At 29.9% G+C, this 24,631-nt stretch overlaps 3 protein-coding genes across 5 annotated transcripts; 2 read left to right on the top strand and 1 right to left on the bottom strand.

Moving 5' to 3' along the window:
• Positions 1-2,661: 2,661 nt before the first annotated feature.
• Positions 2,662-4,876, top strand: LOC137828858 (DNA-directed RNA polymerases II, IV and V subunit 6A). The gene is made up of 6 exons (XM_068635595.1): positions 2,662-2,829; positions 3,126-3,159; positions 3,249-3,418; positions 3,498-3,549; positions 4,510-4,577; positions 4,654-4,876. The coding sequence occupies exons 1-6, from the start codon at positions 2,795-2,797 to the stop codon at positions 4,721-4,723; spliced, it is 429 nt and encodes a 142-aa protein (XP_068491696.1). The 5' UTR covers positions 2,662-2,794; the 3' UTR covers positions 4,724-4,876.
• A 12,187-nt stretch (positions 4,877-17,063) lies between these two features.
• LOC137828849 (F-box protein PP2-A13) lies at positions 17,064-20,364 on the top strand. The gene is made up of 3 exons (XM_068635588.2): positions 17,064-17,733; positions 17,864-17,982; positions 19,626-20,364. Exons 1-3 carry the CDS (start codon positions 17,404-17,406, stop codon positions 20,044-20,046), a joined length of 870 nt encoding a protein of 289 aa, XP_068491689.1. The 5' UTR covers positions 17,064-17,403; the 3' UTR covers positions 20,047-20,364.
• Positions 20,365-21,305: 941 nt separating this feature from the next.
• Positions 21,306-24,359, bottom strand: CRR1 (Dihydrodipicolinate reductase, bacterial/plant). 3 transcript variants are annotated; one of them, XR_016523527.1, is made up of 10 exons: positions 24,151-24,359; positions 23,924-24,046; positions 23,765-23,839; positions 23,615-23,680; positions 23,134-23,240; positions 22,840-22,956; positions 22,054-22,146; positions 21,832-21,930; positions 21,649-21,735; positions 21,306-21,551 (listed from the first exon to the last, which is right to left on the bottom strand). XR_016523527.1 is itself a non-coding variant. In XM_068635369.1 (10 exons), exons 1-10 carry the CDS (start codon positions 24,268-24,270, stop codon positions 21,519-21,521), a joined length of 909 nt encoding a protein of 302 aa, XP_068491470.1. In that variant the 5' UTR covers positions 24,271-24,359; the 3' UTR covers positions 21,306-21,518. The 3 variants fall into 3 exon arrangements, 2 of the variants coding, with proteins under 2 accessions (XP_068491470.1, XP_090161498.1); XM_068635369.1 differs by having other exon boundaries at positions 23,145-23,240; XM_090305372.1 differs by lacking the exons at positions 23,924-24,046; positions 24,151-24,359 and having other exon boundaries at positions 23,145-23,240; positions 23,615-23,690; positions 23,765-23,823.
• Positions 24,360-24,631: the final 272 nt, after the last annotated feature.

Here is a 24,631-nt window from a genome sequence, read left to right as displayed (position 1 = left end):
TACTTTTTATTGAATTATAGTGTAATAAACAACCAGGAAGCTATGAGTGTGGCTATTACATTATGCAATGGATGATTACCATTATAAGACTAGGTGTTAAAACTGGTTGGAAAGAGGTACTATATGTTAAATCATTTTTATATTCTTGAACATATATATATCTAAAAACTAATTTATGTCAACTATATTTTGCAATGTAGTTATTCACAGAAGAAACACCAATGAATTCGGAAGGCATTTCATATGTTAGAGAATCTTGGTCCACATATTTCATAAATTTTTATAACTCTAGCATAGGTAATCAATAGTGGTTTTATTATATGTAATTTGATTACTTGTAAATGTACATTTTGATGCTCTCAAATTTATATCTATATTTCTGTATTTGTCTGGCTGGGTATGATCATTATGCAGGTTAATTTATATGGTTTAGGGACAATACAAATTGCACTTTAAAAAAAAAAAAACTATTTACAAATGCGGTTATTTACCAAAGCCGTATTTGTAAATCAAAAAATAAAATTTACAAATGCGGCTATTACCAAAGCCGCATTTGTAAATGTGATTTACGAATGCGGTTATTACTAGAGCCGCATTCGTAAATCTTAAACCCCTAAACCCTAAACCCGCATTCAGAAGAAGATACAAATGTGATTATTTTAAATAACCGCATTTGTAAATCTAATTTACAAATGCGGTTCTATGGCCGCATTTGTATCTTTCTGATTTACGAATGCGTGCTGATCAAATACAGTTCTATAGTCGCAATTGTAAATGTAAAATAGCCACATTTATTTTACATTTATGAACTAGTGTATTCATTGTGGACGAAAAAGCAATGAAAAAATATAAAGCAATAACTCTTGAACAACAAAATAGATTAAAGGCATAATCCAAATGTGTTGTCCTCTTCACAAAATTTATTACCATTTTTTATTTTTTTCTTAAACAATTGGAAAACTGCAACAACAATACAAATATTTTTTGGGTTGATTTCCACAATGTAATTACAGTAAAATGAAGATGAAGTGACGTGTCAATGAAATATATATATATATATATTTTGTGTTTATGGAGAGTTAAATTTAAATAGAAAAATCTAATTACAGTAAAATGAAGAAGAAGTTTGTGATTGAACATTGAAAGGCACAACAATGTATCTTAATTCACAGAGAATGAGAAGAGAACGTATATACTACGTATCTCACAAAATTGCAATACTTTTTCAAAACAGAAAAAGGAGAGATACTGCATGAACACTGCTAAGAAAATACTTTCCAAAATAATATTACACGTACATGAAATTAACATGAAAAAAGACAACAATACATGAAATTACACGTACACTATGTATATAATATTAAAAAAACAAAGTAATAATATATACAAATATACCATAATAATATATATACAGCACAGTAAAATACAAAAGAAAAATATATAACTTTAAACATATATGCAGATTTTTTATAGCGTGTAGAAAAAAAAAACATTTTAAAAGAGAAACAATCGTTTACCACTATTCCAAGAATTGCTTCTTTCTAAAACAAGTCCAATTTTTTAATGCCAACGTCAAAACAAATCTGGCATGTTTTAACATCAAAGTATCCTTTTAATTATAAAAGCTTACCAAACATTTTTTTATTCCTCTATAATTTAAAAAAAAAAGACGAATTATGGTTAAAAACACAATACCCATAGAAAAAAAAATGAAAACAAAAATAAAGTAAAGGCTAAACACAGTACTCTGATTTAATTCTAAAATATGACAAATAATCATAACTAATTTTAGGCGCGGAAGTACATGAATCAATCTCTCACCAGTACATTTACTCCTAGCTCACATTTGATTTCAAAACCTTCACTATAATTGACATTTTTATGAATAAAAAATATCTTGATTATGAAATAATATCATTATAATTGATTAGGATTCATAATATTAAAAAAAATATTTTTGGATTTTTCTGGTATCAAATAGAAAAAAAACTAAATTTTAGTGTTGTGAGTAGTGTACTTTGTGTTTCGAAAATATTTCTTTTAAATATTTTTAACACGCAAAAGATAACATTATATTAACTATTTATAAATATAACTCAATAAATTAGTATAGTGATTAAATATCTTTCACCTTTTTGGTAATGATTACATTTTTTTTATATTTCCAAATCAAATTATTTTAAAATTTATACTATGTATAATAATATTAAAAATATTTCAATACAACTAATATTAAAAAATATTTAAATATGAAAACTAATTTCCATACTAATATTAAAATAGTAATAAAAATGTTGACTAATATTTATAATATAAAATTTATACATTACATTTATGACACTTTTAAAATAAATAAAACAACAATAATATTAAATATAATTGATTGTAATAAAATATTAAAAACATGATAGTAAAATAATACTATAATCCACTAGGGTATACATTACACATATAAACTAATAACTATTAAAATATTAAAAATAATATTATAAATGTATACTTAAAGATAGAGGTTTTTAAATTGAAAATAAAATTTCAAAAAAGTAAATTTAAATGAAGATGATAAAATACGGAATTGATATTAAAATTAAAAATATCCAAAAGAGAAAATAGTTATATCTTAATAACATAAATATAAGGGTAGGATAGGAATATATATTTGTGAAAACTTTTATTACATATTGTAACTGATCGTTGAAATTTTAGGTACCAGCGACTTCCTGTGAGGGTTTTAAGCAGACACCAGAGGTTTAAGCTTAGAGAAAACGGTATCTTCCGTTCTCTGCTCCTCGCCATGGCTGACGAAGACTATGATGACATGGACATGGGGTTCTCTCGCTTTCTCTCTACTTTACTCTCTCGCTCATTTACAGTCACAGAAAAACTACGGTTTTCCCAATTCAATTTGTGTATTGAAAGTAGGGTTTATGGTAAACTCTAGTGGTTTTTTTGTAAAAAGCTTTTCAAATGTTCATCTGCGGAGTTTGATGATCGCATTAATCTTTTTCTTCCAAGAGTCCGCCTACAAATTATGTTTCATGCTTCAATTGCAGAGTTAGAGTTTATTTAGTAACCTGTGTATTTTTATTGAATGAGTTCTCATGGATTAAAGTGTGCTCATACAGGTACGAGCATGAGCCACCAGAGCCTGAGATTGAGGTAAATAATTCTGTCTTGTGCCCTTGTTTTGTATTACTGTTGTTGGATGAATTAATGGAATTATTGATTGGTGGTTGATTGATGTGCAGGAAGGTGCGGAGGAGGATTTGGAAAACAAAAATGAAGAATTAACTGGAGATCCTATTGACACTGAGGATAAGGAAGAGGAACAACAAGGGGAACGCCCTCGAAAGACCTCGAAATATATGACTAAGTATGAGCGTGCTAGGATTCTGGGCACCCGAGCTCTTCAAATCAGGTTTGGTTCAGGACTTTGTAAGCTTAAGATTCCACTTATTAGTTGTTTCTAACCTGTTACTTTTCTTATGGTTGAGCAGTATGAATGCTCCTGTCATGGTCGAATTGGAGGGGGAAACTGATCCACTTGAGGTAATAGATCCTCTCGTTCTCTTTGCAATTTGATAGCTTGTGTTGGTGAAGTTATTGTTTTTGATCTCACTGATTATTTCATTGCTAAACTTGTTATGTAGTTTTGAATTTTCAAATATAGAAATATTTCTTTAAGAAGCTTTCACTTTAACCACTTTAGTGATCTCCTGGTTCCTTGATTGAAGGGGTTGTTTTTTAAATTTGGTTTATACCTAACTCTGCAGTTGCACGACGTGCTGCATGAATAACAGAATAAATTATGTCCTTGTTTTATATTCTTTTTAATTAATATTTAATAGAGATTCCTAACCTGGGGAGAACAATTTACATTGGAAGGTTATATTTATAACTTTTTAATCTGCTTGTAATAAATTACTTTCCCCCACTATAGTTTGCCTTTCTTTGCCTCTTGCGCCCTTTATGAAAAAGTTATGGGTGTTGGATATAACTTAAATTGATTTGTTATTTAGTTTGACAATGACATACTCTTTTTAACATTTGGTTTAATTATTTGTTCAGTCTCTACCTGCACAATATCTACACTTCAGGCCCTACATTATAACCTAAACTAACTAGTTATATGGACTGATTCAGTCTTCAAATATTGAATCAGTCATATGCTCATTTAGGATTTACATAATCTCCTTTAGACAAGAGTGTACTTTGGCAGTGAAGTCTTTTGATTCTCAAGTTCTTTGGTTCCTGAAGAGTGCACTGTGCGCACCATTCTAGGAATAAGTTGATTATATATATAGTCTCTGATTTTTATAGACTGATAAGAACCTGTCCAATATTGTCTGTTTTAGGGCTTACATATTGAGCAATTTACTTGCCAGCAATATGCCACGTTGACTCTTTTCTTTTTGTGCCAATTATCCCAAATGTTTGATTCATGCACTATACATGTTTTGTTATTAACTCTGCTATATAACATGTAACATCTTGTTCTCCCAATGTCAGATTGCTATGAAAGAACTCCGAGAGCGAAAAATACCCTTTACAATCCGGCGTTACTTGCCTGATGGAAGGTAGATTCTCTCCATTATACAAGTTAGGTAGTTCCTTTTATGCCATACTTACTATTGTTTTTCACAATTTCTGCAGCTACGAGGATTGGGGAGTTGATGAACTGATTGTGGAAGACTCATGGAAGAGGCAAGTGGGTGGTGATTAATGGTTGATCTGACAGAGGCGTGGGGAGGAGTAACAGAGACTAGATTTTGTGTCCTCGTAACTTTTATCTTAGATTTGTAAAGGTTGATAGATGGTACTGATCTGACTCCCCACCTTAAAATCTTGTTAATAACGATGTATTAGTTTTTGGGCACCTTCTGCTTATGCTTTTAAGCTTTGTTCTAATTTTCGTTTTAACTTATACATTATATATATATAGATATATAGATAGATAGATCGATCTTGCATATACTAGAGATAAGATGAATTTCTAGAATATAAATGACAACAAAACTCACATTCCAATCAAGTTCAATGAAGATAAAGTTCAATTTCATGTTTATAAAACTCATGTTTGCTCTCATTTATATTTTATAATTTTATTTTATTTCTAGGTAATGTGAAATCTTTGATACATCTTTCTTAAGTTAAGGACTGGACATTTAAAATATGAGACTAAATATTTATGAGTGGTCAGACAATGTTCTAACAGTGAAACAATATGTTCAATAAATTTTATTAAAATAGATTATGATTTTAATATTAAAAAATGAATTTAAGCTTAATTAAGTGTTATATAAGTGAGATACACTTGTGCACATGTTTTTCTTAAAGACTCAAATAATAATATTTTAGGATAAAGGGAATATTAATTTTTAGTACGAAAACCCTTCCGTAGCTTCTTCGGGTACCATATGTAAAGCGAAAAGAAAATTTTATTTAAAAAAATATATTTTAGATTTTATAATCTGAAAATGTTATTTTTTTATTTAACATTTTGGATTGTAGAATATTATAATTCACATGTTTTTCTTAAAGACTCAAATAATAATATTTTAGGATAAAGGGAATATTAATTTTTAGTACAAAAATCCGTAGCTTCTTCGGGTACCATATGTAAAGCGAAAAGAAAATTTTATTTAAAAAAATATATTTTAGATTTTATAATCTGAAAATGTTATTTTTTTTATTTAACATTTTGGATTGTAGAATATTATAATTCAGAAATATATATTTTTTTCATTAAAAAATTCATTCCTGGATTAGTAATAGTTTCTGGATTTAGTAACAGTTTAGTTAAAACATAACAAAATTTATTTTAACTATCAACGTTAGCACCAGTAATCATTAATCACTACAAACAACGAATACTACTTAAAAATAATGAAGAAGAAATCACTACAAGTTTCATCAAAATAAAAATTCTAACATATCGTAAAAATCCTAACATATATAGGTAAAATTGAAATTAAAAAAAAAAGATGAAGATGTAGGGAGAAAGTATGGAGTTTCAAGTGCGAAAGCAAGTGATGAAATTGAGGAGCTCATGTACTCTCTATGAGGATGTATTGAGGTTATTGGGCTAGAAACCAACACCTGATGTAGTTTGCTTTTTTCAGTGTCTTGGGCTTTTGAGCCGTTATTATTAGCTATGCTCTGAATCAGAAATAACAATGGGGCAATTGCTTCCTGCACCATACAATCATAGGGGAAAAACCGAAAATACCCTTAAAAAAATGGGATGCATATAAAATTACATTTCGGACCCCTTTTTTCGAAACACACTAATTTTTTCTGGATAAATTTTTTCATAATATATTATTTTCAGTTCCGGAATTTTTTATCCAGAATGGGATTTTGATTTTTTTTTTCCAGATTTTTATATCCAAAAGACAAAAATCTCTTCCAGATTTATTTTTCTGGAATGCATTATTTTCAATTCCGAATTTTTATTTATGAAATAAAGGGTATTTTTAGAATTTTTGAAATTATGTTGGGTGCAGGTTCAAAAGTGTTGGGTGCAGATCATTTGCCTAACAATGGTAGTGGCAAACATCACATCATTGTTAGAGATTTCTTCACTAGACTCTCCCAAGAACAATGTATGGCTTAAATTTTTCTAAGAGAACCAATGGGGTACTGTTACTTCCTATGCATGGTGCCCATGGACTGAGATGAATTCATCTTAATCCTATAATACACTTTTTAACGATAATATTTTTATTTAGCCACGAACATAATTTCCTCAACATTTTGATTATATTCAAGATAAGATGGAATTAATATGATCTGTTGTCGCAATATATCATTTATAATATTGTATATAACTAAATAAAAGAATTTAAGTTATCGAGATTAAAATTAAATTATATTAACTATAACATCTTATTATTATGTAACGCATTGCTAATTAGATTACGAAATCTTATTAATATGCAATTTTTATTTTAAAATAAGTCTATAAAGAACATAAAGTACAAGATCAGGTTAACACATCTCAAACTACAGCTTAAACTTAGCTTCGAAATATAAATAATATAATTCTAAAACTTGAATTCATCAGGATTATTAAGTTTACACAAATGCATATTCCATCTTCTACAAGTGGATAATTAAACGTGATTACTTAAAGACAAGGCAATTGTGTAAGGTGGTCGTACACCGTCGGTGGTTCATTGTTGATAACGGTTGGATATGCATGTTGTCATGAAAACTTTAAATATTAAAATAATTATAATGAGTGAGTTTTGTAAAACTCAAGCCAACAATGAAGAGACACGTGACAAATATGTTGAAACATCTCTTTAGTCAAAGCAAAATATTAATGTTATGGAGGCAACACTGCGACAGGTATCATTCTCACCTAAGTATGAATTTAAGAGTTCTTTAATATTATATTCACGTTTTTTGCATAACTGTTACCTCAATATTTACAAAAACAAAAAAATTACATGGTAATTATTGTCATGATTTTTTTTTATATATTTAATTATTGTGTCATGCCTTTTACCCACAAGTTATTATGAGAAGTCAATCGTAATAATATCATTTTCAAATGATAGAATTGTATATAGAAAGAATCTATACTTTAACATAGCAAACATCGATGTTCTAAATATTTTTAACCCATGAATCAGTGGGACTCCTGATTTTATAATTAAATTTTTTATAATTTAAGTTTTAAGGAATTCAAAGATCACCCTTTCTCTTCTGTACACGAATATAGTTAGATATCTGTTTTTTTTTAAGAAATAAAGATTTCAGAAATTAAGTTTAAGATACAAATGAAGATTATGTATTAAAAAAATAATAATTATCAAATTATACATAATTATTATATGTAATTGTTATACGATATTATACATAATTATATATAATTAATTTAATAATTATAGAATCTGGATCCTTACCTAGTGAGAAATTTTTCATATAAATATATATTTTCACGGAATGATGTAAATATACGTAATAGAATAAAGGCATCTTATTTTTTTAAGCATCTTCTTATATAATTTTTTTATATTATAGATTTTGCCAAAAGATATAAACATATGATGCCGGTGATATAATGACACTTCAAAGATTGGAGCCATATACCAGTGTAACATTGATTCATATATATTGTTAGGAAGATGCTGTAATGAACTGTTTCTTTAAGTTGAGTCCTTTTTCTTCCAAATCCTTTTTGGAAAACTTTTGCAGAAGCAATTTTGAAAAAACAAATTAAAGATACAGGTTCATTATAATTAAAATTTGAAGAATATATGTTTCGTAGAAGCTATTCCAATCTTTCGATAACTACGACTAATTAGTTTTTAGGACCCAATCGCTAATAGTTAATAGCAACCGAAATGATATATGCTGACTTATATATATTTGTTTGGCTTTTATGGTTTGAATTCGAATTTGATGTGCATATGCGATACATGCATTCTATTAATTAAGAAAATGCAATCCCATAAACAAAAGCCACACATATTTTGAAAACTGTGTATTTTTAGTATTACGAAACCATGGAGGTTTGATTGATGTTTTGTGTATTATTGCTTGAGATGACAATTAACCAAAAGAAAACGAATGAAGACTAGTAACATGCATTATGTTACTGTGTGTAGAATAGATTTTTGTGGTTTGAAAATGAACGAAAACCAAAGTGTGTGAACAGTTGATATTGCTGTCATATTTTGACATCTTAAAAGTGATTGGTTTTATTCATTTGATTTTTTTCTAAGCAACAAGTATCACCCACCCAAGGGGAAGTTAACAAAATAGTACTGACACATGTTCGGATAAACTTTTTTCATTAACTCTTCTATTAATGTTTTTTAGAAGAATAAAAATAAATCAACCTTTTCCATTTACTTGATGAGAGGTGTAGAACCTTAATTATGAAACAATATTTATTTCTGTTCTATTCAAATAATATCTCTAGAACAGAAACAATAATTTTTAATTGTTTTCTTGATTAAATCTTTTTTTCTTTTTATATTAAATAATATTTCCTCTACTTTTTCTTGTATTTAATATGATTTCTAATTATATTCTCATATTGATTAGAATCTCGTATATGGAATCAATTTTTGAAATTACTGTCCCTAATAAAAAAAAGTAAAGAATAAAAAAGTAAATAATTTTTTTTATTTACTCATACTTCCCACACACTAAATTGAGAGAAATTTAGTTTCCGGAAAACAAGAGTCGTGTTTCTAGCCCGAGTCTTATTTTTTCATCTATATTCCCTAAATGGATGGAAAAACTATATCCTCAAAATAGTTATCTTTGAGGATTTTCTATTTGGATTTGCATATGCTTTCATGAAACAATTCAATGGTCCAAAATAATCTCTCTTTTTATCTGACATGCCAGTTCAAATATTAGGAACTTGATTTGGCTGAACTCCCTTATACCCCTAATTGTGAAAAGTACGAACTACTTGTTTCACACAAATAATCTATTCTTCTTGCTGTAAACATGTTTCAATATAAAATATGTTGTTGACTTTAATATAGACAAACATTCCAAATTTAAATTAATTTTATCAAAACTAATTGTCCATACTTTTAAACAAACAAATAATTTATGTTAAAATTCATCAAACCTTGAAACTCTTTCTATGGGAAAGTTACTGGTTGATTTAGGATATGAGCAAATTTTTTTTATCGGCTAGGATATGAGCAATGTTAAGAAGAGAGAACATGAACAGTTCATTCACCTTTGCTTCCACTGGTTAAACGCACCAGTTATGATTTGGTTAATGTTGATGACAATTCAATAAACATAGCTAGAGATAGTTCTCTTTAATTTCATTAATGAGGCGTAATTGTTATATTAAAGATCAGCGGAAGTCAGATTTTCGGTTTTCACGGATCAACAGGTAAGTCAATTCATTGAAGTTCTAATGTCTATCATCAATGACTTCCTTTCGGCAAAAAAGTGTCCACGTCACTTCTCAAGTTAAACGCATTAATCCTGATAGGAGCAACAAAGGGTGATTACACGTTCATTGGACCTATTTTAATCATTCTGATAGGACAATGTCCACTAGAACGGTATAAATAAGAGGATATCCCATCGTAAAAGGTACTGTCACTCTAAATTCTAAACTAGATCACTCACGTTAACCCCATCTAATTTGAACGTTAGAGTATTTTTACAAGTATCCTCCTTCTCGGACATCGAAGAAGAGCAATCAGAATTGAAGAGAAAGACCGAAAAAATTTGATAGAGAATATTTGATCTCGAATAAATTATAATAACGGTAATGTTCATTTTAGAAGGCAAGTTAGATTGTGGTTTTTTAAAAATATATATGTTTTGTTGGACACAATAACTATTTTTTTTACCTTAAGGATAAAAGCATGAGAAGCATGAAAAGGATATTTTGACTTAAGTGCATTATTGATGTTTGAGTTTAATGCTCGTGTTTATTGCATGTGTTAGAAAAAGAAAATCTATTGGTTGTATGAAGAGGATCCAAAATTCCAAAAGAAATCAAAAACAAAAGTTAACATGTTGCTCTGCCCCACAGTTTGAAATTTTATTACATATATTCATAAAAGAAATATTTAGAACCACATGTGGAAGGTCAACATCCATTACTAATGATAGGAAATTAGAATTGGGCAGTGTCCACACTTCGCACAGGACTATGTGTTGGTATCCTCTAGTTTAAAATAATTAAGTTTTGTTTCAACTAGGAAGTGAATACGTGAGAAATTGGAGGAATCAATTTAAAGTGATTTGAGAAAAAAATCTAAGAATTTCGGATACGGTTAAAAAGGCGTCGTTAGTGTTTCTGATACACCATGAACACAGACATGTGACGGAAGCGTGCACGATGTGGTGTCAGACATTTTTTATTAGATCGGAAACAGTCTTTTTTGTGGACACGTTGGAGAAGACACATTCTCCTCCTTGGACACATTGGAGAAGACACATTCTCCTCCTTGGACACGCCGGAAAAGCTAGAAAAAAGACGCGGTCCAGTGTTTTAAAAACCTCTTCTCTTTCACACTAAATCTCAAACAAAATCTAAGACAAAATATTAAATTCTCCGAAGTAAAAATTAAACATTATGTTTTTTCTTGATTTTTTTTTCATATAACAAAATATATTACTACATTTTAATTTATATATAGCCGTGTTCCGTGTCCTATAATTTTCAATTTAGCCGTATCTCTGTGCTCGTGTCCGTGTCCGTGTCGTATCCGTGACCGTATCCATGTCTGGGCTTCTTAGGAAAAAATTGAGATTGTTTGGATTAAGGTATGTAAAGTGAATTTGTGAGAAAAATTTATTAAAGTTTGTGAAAGTATTTTTTAATTTTTTTAAAATATTAAAATGTAAGTTTACAAATTTATCATTATCTTTAAAAATATTTAAAAAATGAAACATGAGATATTTGTTTATAGATTTTAGTTATTTGAAATTTTGTGCATTATTTATGATATTATTAAATAATTATTTTTGGAAAAAATATATCTTATATAAATGCAAATTTGTCATAAAGTTATTTTTTTCAATAAAAAAATTTAATATTCAAAATTGTAAAAAGTATGTTGAAAAATTTGGAAATGCATTATACTAAACAAATTATCAACAATGAAAATCAAATTTTTTAATATAAATACACATATAATTATGTGAATTTCGTCACACATCTTTGTTGTATGCAATGAAACTTGCTTCTCTCAATCCCACAAATTCACACTCGCATATCCGCTCACATCTATCGACTCACATCCCTTAAAACAAACACGTTACACACTTGCATAAGTAATGGTTTGCTTCCATGTAAATTTTTGGTATAATTACCCTATTGATCCTTACATTTAGGGTCAATATTCAATTTAGTATAATGGTTTTTAAAAAAATCAATTTGATCCCTTTATTTTTTTAAAAGGTATTTAAATTGGTCATTTATGTTAACTTTTCCTCAACAATCTCAAGTGTTATGTGGCAGAGAGAATTATTGATGTGGCTGTGAATTAAAAGACATATGAGATTTAGTGTTGTGTGAGGTGGCAAGTAGGGGGCTTTGACAAAGATTAGTAAAATTTGGGGGTTAGGGTTTTCTCCCATTCCTTAACCTCTTTCATTTCTTAAAAAAGATTAGCAAGTGCAATGGTTCATAACAATGTCCACATCTTTAGTTTCTTCAACTCCCACTCTTCTTTCGTTCACAACATGTTATTGAGAATTTTGTTCCACTGCACTTTGATTGGAAGTGTGAGAGGTTGCACAAGGTTCTTGAATATGTGAGTACTGTCACTGAAGTGAAAGTTAGATATTTGCATGTGTGAAAGTTAGATATTTGCATGTGCTCATGCAAAAATAGACTCAAATATTGCGCGAGAGAAGATTATGGAATTGATTGATTCAAGAAATGTTGTTCCCTTCTCCCCAAACAAACTAACATGAATGTGATCTCTCTCCCTCTCTCTCTCTCTCTCTCTAACTGTTAAGGAAGAAAAGTGTTCATTGCTTGTCATTGTGTTTGACATTAGATTCTTTTGGAAGCTTTCATTTTGAGCATATGGGCATCTCTTTCCCCACTTTTTCTTTAATAATCCCATCTGGATCGGTCTCATTTTGCTCACTTTGGTTGGTTCTTGTGTTATCTGATTCAAGAAAATTGAACAATTGATGTGTGAAACAACACAACTGGATGGTTCTCAAAGTGTTTCTCATCAGCAGTTCCTAAAAAAGGAGGTGACTTTTTAGTTTCCAATGATATTTGTTCTTTTGGGATTATGATTGAAAGAATGGAAGAAACCCTAACCCCAAATTTTACTAATCTCTCTCAAAGCCCTCACTTGTCACCTCACACAACACTGAATTTCATTTTTCTTTTAATTCACAATCCACGTCAACAATTCTCTCTGTTATATAAACAACATTTGACGTTGTTAAAGGAAAATTAACTAAGAACCAATTTAAGTACTTTTTAAAAAATAATTATTTTTTTTAAAACTACTATACTAAATTGAATATTGATCCAAAATTGAATATTGATCCAAAATGCAGAAACCAATAAAGTAATTATACCTAAATTTTTCATGTTCATTAACTAGTATGTTCTGTGATTTGATAACCCATTTTTTTAAAGGAAGAAAATGATCAGTTACAGAATTTTTTTGCAACTAGTTACAATACAAAACATCTTATTAAATTGATGTAAAAAAATTGTATTAATCACGATTCACGTGGTGCTGGTGCCTTATTAAATATTCCCTAATTATAAAATAGAAAGGGTAACCACGTTATTCTCCATTTTCCAGCTACCATCACGATCAACATCATCTCAACTTGTAATTTATGTTATGGACATGACAAGAAACCAAAACTTTTTTGAATTCCAGACATTAGAAAACAGGGTAAGTGGATCATGCTTCAACCTTTGATCTAAGATCATTAAATGAGTTTTAATATCTCCAACCACTGGATCAGAATAAATATTTATGTGGGTCAAGGAGAAAAATCTTTATAGGCTTCGTTGGAAATTAAGCATATTGTTGCTGTTATTCTTGGGAGGGTTTGGAAAATGAATCAAAGATCTGAAAAGAACATTCACTACCCCAGCACAATAAAGGGAACATCATTTTGGGTCATTTGCTTTCGGTCATATCAGGAGCAAGAACATCGAACTCTTCTTTTCCAATGAACAAGGTTCTACAACTTTCACTTCGATATCTTTCAAATCTTAAACCTGTTAAGTAATGGTAAAAGCTGATTCCAGAGAATTCCCGAACTGATGAATTCAAAAGTATACATAGATCTCCATTTTCATTTTTTTTTTTCAAGTGTGTCGTGTGGGGGTTGTAGCACAGAACTAAACAAATTTAATCAATATTTTTATTTAATTTAAAAACATTTGATTTCCTATCTTTATATTGTTGACACTGTCACAAGAAATGATGTTAACAGTGTGTTCGAATAGATAATTTTAAGAGGAAAATTCATTTATTTAGATAATTTAAAAAATTTATGAAAAAAAAATCTTATTAATATATTCTTAAAAAATAAAATATAGGCTAAACACTATGAAGAGTGTAAGTGAATTTGGAAATGGGAAGCGAAAACCACAAGGTAAATAAGTGAAACGAAGAAGGCAATGATACGGTAGTAGGGAAAAAGTTAGTAAAACCGTCATTTTTCAAATCAAATCAATGGGATGAAGACACGGGGAGGCAAAATGGAGTGTCAGTAGTTTTATGTCACTAATGCTTTGTTTCGAATGAGAATGAATTTGAGGAGTAGGTTTCACATAATTCGAAGGGAACTGCTGATGTTGTTGGATTAAGATAAATAAGGTAGAAAATGTAGAGAAAAAGAAAGTTTATGAAATTTTTTGAATAATGTGATGAATATAATTAAAATAATATTTTTAATTGATAAAATGTATGTTTATAAAATTATTTTTATATTTAAAAATTGTTAAAAAATTAATTTAAATATATTAGGACTGTATGATAAAAAATGTAAAATAATATAAAATTTAATAAAAAATATTTAAATATTTATTATTATAAATATCTGATAATTTTTTTTATATTAAATAACATTATTATTTGTATCTCTATTTTTTATAATTAATATAATTATTATATAAATTTATTTTTTTATTATTAATAATAATTATAATTTATAATAATTATTAATTGTTATATATTTTTCTGACATAAGTTTATTTAACATTTAATATTTTTATTTTTTAAATATTATTATATATATTTAATTATGTAATTTTATTTTAAATAAAAATAAATAATAATTCAAGTTTAAAATAAAAAGTAACCAAATAAATGATAAACGTTTCAAAATAAAAATGTTCTGGTGTGTTATTCTTATTATATTTTCTTAATATATGTTTTATGTGAACATAATGAATATTTCTTTTTCTCCTTCGTTCGAAGTAAACGGGTCATAAAGATTTTAAGTTATCATGGTTAAAGGAAAGAGTAACATTAAGATCATTATTTAGTCTTCTATAGGCTGCATAGAGTAGCTGCAGTTTGGTGAATTTTCTGGTTTATTATTTTCTATTTCATCACGGTTGTCTTGCTATTTAGCTGATCATTGAACACAATTTATGTTGTGATTTGAGATTCTCTTGTAACTTAATTTGATTATAGTGGAGCTTGATTAAGTGACCTGTGTCCGGAGTTTTTACTTCTCACATTGAGAAGGTTTTCTATGTTAAAAATTCTGTGTCTTCCTTCAGTTCAGTTCAGTGTGTTTTGGTTGCTGTCATTATTTGTTATTGCTCCTCACATATTCTTGTTAGTTGGGAAATTATTATTCACTGCTTATTGCTCTTGTTGAATTATTATTTGACTGTGTTGATTTTTTCATCAAACAGCGAGTGACCTGATAAGTCCAACAAACAATCACTAGTATAAGCTCAATAATCCAACAACAAATCAATATTCAAATAAACTGAAATGAAATAAATTTATTAGTCCCTTTGCTTTTGGTCATTTGCTCCTCAAAGAAAGATAACAAACGTCAAATAAAATTAAAGAATTCTTAACTTATTCAAAAGATTCTGATTCACACACATGATTCACACACATAATTCACACACATAACATATTATTATAATCTCAAACTAGTAGCACTCACATCTCACATGCATCCAGAAAAATCCATATATATAAACAAAAAAACTAAAAATCTAAGGAAAAGAAAAAAATGCTAAAAAACAAATTTTGATTGGTTCAGATTGTCCTAATATATTTTATCTTCTAAACTTTCACTTTTTGGAGAAAATATGAAAAATTATTTTACAATTTAAAAAAAGAAGATAAAAGTATTATGAAAAAAATAAATTTATAGAAATTATAATTAAAGTCTTATTAAAAAAAATTGAGTAATTAAATTCTAATATATATATATATATATATATAAATTATGCCTACTAAACATAAAACTAGGATACGATAGTGAATAGAGTTATTTTTCTTATAATCAATTTACATGGAAATGACACTTAATTTCTATCCAACGCATAAAAGAAATAATATCTTGTATTTCTAAGAAACCGTATAACAGAGGGTTCATGGTTTGATGCTGACTTCCTTTAAGTTCGAATATTTCTTAAAAATAAATAAAATATTTTGTTGGTAAGAAGAGCTTATCTTTTGTGGTTACAACAAAAAATCACACTTTGTTAAAATTATAAAGGAAAAAAGTAAGATACATGCAGTAAGTAAAGACATAAGAAAAAGTAATAAAAAAGATCAGGAATGAATGATATGGTAGATAAAAATAAAGGTCAAATGTAGATATAAAATGATTGATTAGATAATTATTATATAATATTTATAACTATAATATTATTAGGAATTATTGATGGAAATTATTATAAGTATGAAATCTTGTTTTTAAGCAAGTTGTACTATTATTATATTTATACGAAAGTAAGAATATTTGAGATTTTTTAAGGATTATTTTAATTTATATGGATATGCATTAGTGGAATTGAAGAGGTATGATATTTTGATAAATTGCATTGGAATTGCATTGGACGAGTCTAACATTTGGTCTTAATGATCGACTTTAAGACACATTTACAATAAACAATAATTAAAACAATTGTAAGAATACTTTAAGAATTTGGGATACTTTCCACTAAATTCGGATAACATCCTAAGAAATAAGAAAATCTCCCTAAAATTAAGCTAACAACAAAATATAATCTATGATTAAACGCTATAATAAATCATCTACAAAGGAGTAAAATATTTTTTTAACCAGTTCTTAACCTAAACCCTAAACTTCATATATTGAGTACTTACTTTACTTAATCGTTAAAGTACCTTTTGTAAGTTAACCTTCAATCACGTATCTGTAAATTACCAGTAAAGAATGACACGTAAGATAAAAAATAAAAGAATAATCGAAATGACCAAGACTAACACTAGTATAACGAGTTTAAGGTATTATGTATGATTAATTTGTCAATCATTTATAACTAGAAAGTAAAAAATAAGATTATAAAAATGCAAAAAAAAAAAAAAAGGCAAATAATAGGCGCGTGATCCCACACGTGAGGAAATGTGGAAAAGGGTTGTCCTAACAATGTCCATGCACACTCTGTCCACGTCTCCCTTTCATTACAAATTCCTTTCTTAGTTGGAACATGGAAGATTTCACTTTATCCCTTTTCCCTCACACGCACACACGCGCACCATTTTTAAAAGCATAAACCAAATGCTACCTTTGCCACTCCCTTCTCCTTAATCACACCATCAAAATGGAAGAATTTGCACCTTCTCCATCACCCTTCTCTCCTTCAATCTCCCTCCTTTTTTATCTCCTCCTTCTTTACCTATAAACAACTTTTACAATTCATCACAGCAATACACCCTCTTGTATATTTATTTTCCTGTTTTTGTCATGGGGGCTGCTGTTTCTTCACCTGATAAAGCTGAAAATGAAGAAAGGTCTACTTCTCAATCATCAAGACCTGGTCTTGGTGATATCCCAGAGAGCTGCATCTCCTCCTTGCTCATGAATCTTGATCCACCCGATATATGCAAATTGGCAAGAGTAAATAGGGCCTTTCACCGAGCTTCCTCAGTTGATTTTGTCTGGGAATCAAAGCTCCCACCAAGTTACAAGTTTCTTGCTGATAAAGTTCTTGGTGAAGAAAATACTGCTACCATGACCAAGAAAGAGATTTATGCAAAGCTTACCCTACCCAATCGTTTTGATGGCGGCGCCAAAGTAAGTTGCTTCATGCTATGGATCCATATCCCTTCTTCATTAGTAACTATATTAATTTTGAGTTTATCTCTGTCTTTTTCATTTAATTCTTCATGATTTTTTGTTTGTTTGGTTCTTATGACTGCTGTAGGAAGTTTGGTTGGATAAATGTAGCGGACTAGTTTGTTTGTTCATGTCATCCAAGTCCTTGAAGATTACAGGAATAGACGACAGAAGATACTGGAATTATATTCCAACTGAAGAATCCAGGTCAGGGATATGAGTGGATATTTTTATTAGTTTAATGTTTCTTTGACTTTTACATGATTTTTGAACCTGTTCTTTTCTCTCTCTTCTGTTTGATCTTCATTTATGTTGAAACATGGATTGAATTTTGAGGTCGTCAAATGTTTGTGGTCAAATCGTGTGTCCTGACTCAGACACCATTTCTGTTGTCTGCTTTTCCCTAGAATTGCTTCTGTTTTCAGAACAATTGTTAGCTCGTTGAAAACTATCTTGTTTTCTCATATTTTGCCTGTTTAATTTGGTTCAAATTTATTGTTTCTTATTTTCATGACACGACCAAGTTTTATAGCTTGAGGTTAGCAAGAGATCTTGAACTTTTCTTTTTCTAATAAAAATAAAACATGTACTATATTAAAATATAAAATCCATTTGATATTTATGTTACTAAAATAATCATGGGCATTTAAATTATATTAAATTCTCCTCGCAAACTAACTATGGTCAGATTAATGAGGTTTGAAGGTATTAAGTTTATTAGTATATATAAATAAGACGTCTTTTACTATCGTCGAAAAATAACTTTTTTGTCATAGAAAGTAAAAGTCGTTTATGAACAAAAAAATAATAATAAATCGTGGAAATATATCACTTTAGGAAAAATTCCTAATTAAAAAACATCTTTTAGTGCAGGAAAATTGCCTATGACGCAACAAAAAAATGTAAAGAGTAAAATATATATATATATATATATATATATATATATATATATAGTTACTTAGTTGAATAAATGTAAGAGCTCAAAATGAAAACAATGTCAACTTATTTTATAATAAATCCCTGAAGAAAAAATCAACTATTTTAATATTTTACGAAGGGTATTAATAATTATTTAATGTAAAACGTGTTGAGTTTAAGCAGAAAGAAAAATGAATGGTTGGCGTGTTGAACAATTTCGTAGTCACCGTTGTGCTTAATTAATTATCCAGCCTAAAAACTGCATAATTAGTTGCAGAGATGAAATTTTGCAGAAATTACGAGGGCGACAATGAGCTCATGTTTAGATTCTCTAAGATTGGAATTTTCAAAGAATGGAAAAGGATATGGGTAATGCCATATTCTGGCAGACAAAATGTTTCGTGCTCAAACGTTAATATCTTATTATAGGTAATTGAAGTGAAGAAAAAAAAATGAGGCTGAGAAAAATATTACACTAATTACTGAAAATGACTTGTGTGTTAAGGGAAAGTGATGTTCAATAATATACATATATTGTGTCTAAGTCATAGAAGCAATTTCATATTGTATCTGTCACTAGCTTCATTGCTTCAAACAAAAGTTTCTTTCCACATTTTTATTTATTTATTTGTCTCTAGTAGCATTTTCCACATAAATTAATAATTCTAAAAAACATGGGTTGGGATATATGCTTGTTTTTTGGTGGCATGAGAACCTCCTCTAAAACTTATATTATGATATTCCTTGAAAAGTTGTTTTCACTTTTACTGGAATCTGTACAATTTGTTTTGTGGAAATGTTGTGACCCCATTCAAAATATCTTCATAAATATTCCCAACCTAACATGTGATTTCATGGCTTTTAGAGATAAATGTAAGCAATTATGAAAATGGAAAAATAATTAAATAAGGTGATTGTGTTTGTATTTGCAGGTTCAAGAGTGTTGCATATCTGCAACAAATGTGGTGGGTTGAAGTGGTAGGGGAGCTAGAGTTTGAATTCCCTGTGGGGAGTTACAGCTTAGTTTTCAGACTCCAATTGGGCAAGGCCTCAAAGAGATTGGGCCGGCGCGTGTGCAACGTTGATCAAGTTCATGGTTGGGACATCAATCCCGTCCGATTCCAACTCTCCACATCTGACGGCCAGCATTCAGTGTCAGAGTGTTACTTGCATGGGCCTGGGGAATGGGTCTACTATCATGTTGGAGATTTCGTGGTCGAAAAGCCCAATGAGCGAACATGTATCAAGTTCTCATTGGCCCAAATTGATTGCACTCACACCAAAGGTGGACTCTGCGTAGATACTGCCATCATCTGCCCAACGCTGTTTAAAGAAAGACTCGAAAAAACTTAGTTAATAATATTATTATTATAATTTACACAGTTTAATTTTACACGTGTAAAAGGAAAAAAGAGCCATTGTTTTATTTATTTATTAACAGAAATTTGGTATTAGATGAAAGTACTGAATTATAGTTGTTGTTTTGCAAATTAAGTGTAGGAATGACTGATGTCAAATAATGATGCTAACTAGAGCAGTTAAAGACAGTTCCTTGTTTTAGTTGTAATACAATAACTATTTTTTTTTATATTTTTATTTCATTATAGATTGCCATAGTGCATTGATTTTTTAATAAATATTTTTAAAGTGATGTTTAGTATGATTTTGTAATTACTTGACTGCAAAAATTTTCCCAATTCATTTTTAATTAACGTCTATAGATATCTCACCAGAAGCTCTCTCTCTCAGTCATGATGAATCTGAATCAAATTTTAAGCACGAAATTAGAAAACTAATTGAATTCAACGCAAATTATATTCACAAACACTATTTTTGAATAAGACGTATTCAAAGAATTATTATACTATTTTCCCATAGTTTTTTTATTCTTTGAATTACATCTTATCTTATTATTTTAATAACTTTATAAGCTTGTGAATTTATAGAAGTATATATTTATAAAGCCAACACCAATAATTTGGATGTATTATTGAAAATTTATTTATATTTTTAAAAAATAAGATTTCTTTTTATTATCGATTTAAAAATTTGGACAAATATTGACTTACGAAATATTCAATGTGAATCTTGTACGGTCCCCGGACGACCAAATGTATGCATTAAGTAATATAATATAATAAATACGTGGCAGGAAAACTGTTACAACTAACTTTGAGTGAGTCAAAGACACTCCGAGACGCACTTCCTTAATATCAGGAAGTCACTACACATGATCTAAGGACCACTACGCATGTCTTTGGCAACGGTTAGGTGACCCACACGAATCAAAGCCCAAGTCAACTTATAAAAGGGACTTCTGAAAGAGGGAAATGTACATTTTTTCAATATCCTGAGAGACTAGACTAATCACTAGCACTGACTTGAGCGTCGGAGTGCAATCGCAAGTACCCCGCCGACTGGACGAACACATGCGTGAAGGAGAAAGAACTTGAAGAATTAGATAGCTGCTGGCACGACAACAATTGTGTATTAACGTGGATCAACATTACTCTGACCCTAAAATCTACACAGATACATATTTTTTTCAATGACTTATCTCTTAAAATATTAAGTTATTTAAGAGATTCAACAAACTTTTTTCTACACGCATATTTAAAGATTAAATTTCTGATTATATTCTTAACGAAGAAGATTTTTTTTTATATTTAAAAAGCAATGCAGACTAAAATGGGTACACCATTTTGACATAAACGGCCATCAATAGATCTGAATTCTAATAGGATATAAAAAAAATATGTGATGGTTGTGAACATGCTGGAGTGGAATGTCCCTTGAGTTGAAGAGGTTGAAGAGGTGGATCATTTTCATATAAACTTCTCCAGGCCATATACCAAATTCTGCAAGGATCATAGAGTGACAGTAAAAAAACTTGAACCAGATGAAGCTGAATGATACAAAGAAAGTAATAGGAATGAGACTTAATGTGATTAGTACCTTGAGACGCACTACTTTTCTAATGGCTAATAGCAAGCCTGGCATGAGACACTGCACATCTGTGATATCATGCTTGATACAGTAAACCTGCACCAATTGAGTTGATGATCAAATCAATAAAATACTAATGCTTTCTGACCAAGATTGAACGAAAGTAGTTCAATTCATAGAGGACATACATACCTCTCCTGGACCAGAGAAGTGAACTGCTGTACTAGAAGGAAGTCCTGGAAGGACCAAGCTGTGAACACGAATTCCATCTCCTAGGACTTGACCCCTTGCCTAGGGTGACAAATTTATATAACAACTTAGATATGTATCTCACTATGCCTGTAAACTCTAATCTTAGTTGTATTTGATTTTGTATAAATTGCTACCATAAACTTCGGCTGTTTTTATCCTTACCAGGACATCTGTTGAAGGGTCTTCTCTGTTATAGATTTGACCTATGTTGGAGAGATTGTTGGCAATTTGGTTTGCATCTGCTGATGGAAGGTCCTGTTCACCAAGACCAATTCAGTATATTGGTTTTAAATCTTTTAGAGATTTCTATGTGTCCATTTGGATGAACATTTCACCATGTTATTTTTTACTAAAACCAACACATCCTCTCGTAATTAGAAGAAGTAGGATTTTACTTTTCCCAACTACCATTTTATCTTAATGTCACTTTCTACTGTTAATTCTGTGATAAAAGTGAAGGTAGACAAAATGAGAAGTGTTGCAATGAACCAATGCAGATATAATTTATCAGGTGCATTTTGGTACTTTGATTTTTCATTATTTTTTTCCTAGAACTTGTGCTTCTTGCAGGTATATATTTCCTTTTTCACTAATTATTTTGGTTCATGGAACAATATAATAGATCTTAAACTGAAATGAAATGTATTTTAATAAAGTTGGAGTAACAGGATAACACCATTCACATTTACCGTGGATCTTTACATAATTCCCTAGATTTTGAGTACGGATCATGCACTATGTCAGGATTTCTTTTTTTGTGGATTGCCCTGTCTTGTCCCCTTATTTTACCTTTTTATATCTTGATGATAATTTCATCGTTTTATTTTTAACTCATTTCACAAACAATAGGCATTCTTCATTACTCATAAGCTTTGTTTTCCCACCCATACAAAAGAAGATGCAAAAGCTTAACATTGTTACAACTATACACATAAAAAGAAATCTTACTTTTGCATTAGCCCTGGATTCAACAATTTCGACGTTGCTGTAATGGAAAGAAGCTGTAATCGCAGCTTGTTGCAATAATATTGATCCTATGGAAAGGGTTGGAGCAACCAAGACACCCTGATGTAAAGTTAATCATAAGCCACATAAGAACAAATGGCTTACTACCAAGTTTAGACTTAAGTTGCAACATTTGGTATTCAAATATGGAGTGTGGAATAAGTGAAGACACCATAAAATAGAAAAGAGAAAGGAAACAATGTCAAGTAAATATGATGTTGTTCTCATATGTCTCACCCCGTGCTCACCATGCTGGCCTTCTCGCAGAGTGCAGATAATGCAGCTACCGTGTCTAATTTGATTCGGGGCACGTAAACTATGCTTTTCATGCCAAATGCTGTTGCCTAATGAAGAATGAATCAATGTTAAGTTCAGCACACATGTGAAACTAGTATCAAAATATAAATTCTCATGTTACAAGTCACAACGAATCTTGTCCTGCTGCCTAACTGGCTCTCCAACTTTGGCTATTAAAAGTACAAATCTACTATAGTAAAAGTAAGATATGTAAGATTTTCCTTATGTAAATCGTTTATAAATGCTTATGTAACTACATCATATAGTCATGCTATCTATTTAGTAATCGCCCTTAAACTTCCCTTTTGCTTCTGTAGAAGAATTTAGCCGAAACTTAAAAGAACCATTTAGATCACAATGTAGAAATAACGCACTCATATTTATACATGTAATTAAGTTTCTAGCTAGCCACAAATCAAACCTGTTTAACGTTGTCATATACTGAGGAAGGGTCAGTGAAATGAACTACAACTCCCGTTGCCTTGGACTGCACATTGCTACTCAAAACATCATTCAAGCAGAAGAGATAAAAGAAAAAAAAAATAGCAAGTGAGTTATTGCTTCACATTACCTGAGATATAGAGCCCAAAATCAAAGAAAGGTCATTTATTATGGGTATTTCAAGGGGCTCTTCCATGCCACAGACCTAGAAGAATTGAAAACTATCTAAAAAAGGTAAAAGAAAAACTCAAGAGTTGAGTTGGTTTGGCTAAACACCAAAGGCAAAAACCTTTCCAATATCTTCCCCAACATGACTAGTATCCACAGCTCCTGCAACCTCCATTCCTCTAGCCTTTGTCACTGCAACTACTGCTGCCCTTCCTATTTCCTTGGTTGCTCCATTAATCACAACCTGTTTCCACAAAGGGTGTGTTGCAATGCAAACACTTTGTAGTTTAACTTCTGCATCGAATCAAAGAGCTGGATTTTGATATTGCATTACATTTCAGCTCATACCTTAATATTGCTTTGTGTAGGCTGCGCTGAGCAAGAAATGAAACGTTTCTTCTTCCTGGTATTAACATTCTTAGAATTCAACAAGTTGGTTGTATGAAAGTGGCAGCTTAAGGAGGCCATGCTACTCAAAAGAAGATAGTAGTATATATTTGATGACAATATAGTACAGCATTATCATGGCAATGCTTTGATGGATAAGGTGTTTGGGTTTTTTATGACCCTTAATTTGGAGGTGATATAGTGACAAATGCTTGTCAGACAAGGGGCCCATGTTTGAATGAAATGACAAAAACCAAATTTCATACTGTACTAGACTTTACCTTCAAACAAAAACCTAAAAAATCTGCTCTCCCATTTCATTGAAAACAGTTCATTTTTCTAATCAAATATTTTTTACCATACTCCTAAAGTTTGATTTAAATTTTAATAACTTAAATTTCATTAACTTTAATGTTGCAATGTTGGGTGACTTGAGGTGATA

The sequence above is a fragment of the Phaseolus vulgaris genome, chromosome 7 (genome assembly GCF_051622355.1).
Source record: "Phaseolus vulgaris cultivar YP4 chromosome 7, ASM5162235v1, whole genome shotgun sequence".
Taxonomy (NCBI): domain Eukaryota; kingdom Viridiplantae; phylum Streptophyta; class Magnoliopsida; order Fabales; family Fabaceae; genus Phaseolus; species Phaseolus vulgaris.
This window is presented reverse-complemented; position numbering and strand designations above follow the sequence as displayed.

Excerpts from the sequence above, each read along its gene's own strand:
- CRR1 (XM_068635369.1), bottom strand. The coding sequence starts at position 24,270 with ATGGCCTCCTTAAGCTGCCACTTTCATACAACCAACTTGTTGAATTCT. Across the intron at positions 23,241-23,614 it reads TATATGACAACGTTAAACAG|GCAACAGCATTTGGCATGAA; the intron begins GTTTGATTTGTG and ends ATTCTTCATTAG. Across the intron at positions 22,957-23,144 it reads TCTGCGAGAAGGCCAGCATG|GGTGTCTTGGTTGCTCCAAC; the intron begins GTGAGCACGGGG and ends ACTTTACATCAG.
- LOC137828849 (XM_068635588.2), top strand. The coding sequence starts at position 17,404 with ATGGGGGCTGCTGTTTCTTCACCTGATAAAGCTGAAAATGAAGAAAGG. Across the intron at positions 17,734-17,863 it reads GTTTTGATGGCGGCGCCAAA|GAAGTTTGGTTGGATAAATG; the intron begins GTAAGTTGCTTC and ends TGACTGCTGTAG. Across the intron at positions 17,983-19,625 it reads ATTCCAACTGAAGAATCCAG|GTTCAAGAGTGTTGCATATC; the intron begins GTCAGGGATATG and ends TTGTATTTGCAG.
- LOC137828858 (XM_068635595.1), top strand. The coding sequence starts at position 2,795 with ATGGCTGACGAAGACTATGATGACATGGACATGGG. Across the intron at positions 3,160-3,248 it reads CACCAGAGCCTGAGATTGAG|GAAGGTGCGGAGGAGGATTT; the intron begins GTAAATAATTCT and ends ATTGATGTGCAG. Across the intron at positions 4,578-4,653 it reads CGTTACTTGCCTGATGGAAG|CTACGAGGATTGGGGAGTTG; the intron begins GTAGATTCTCTC and ends CAATTTCTGCAG.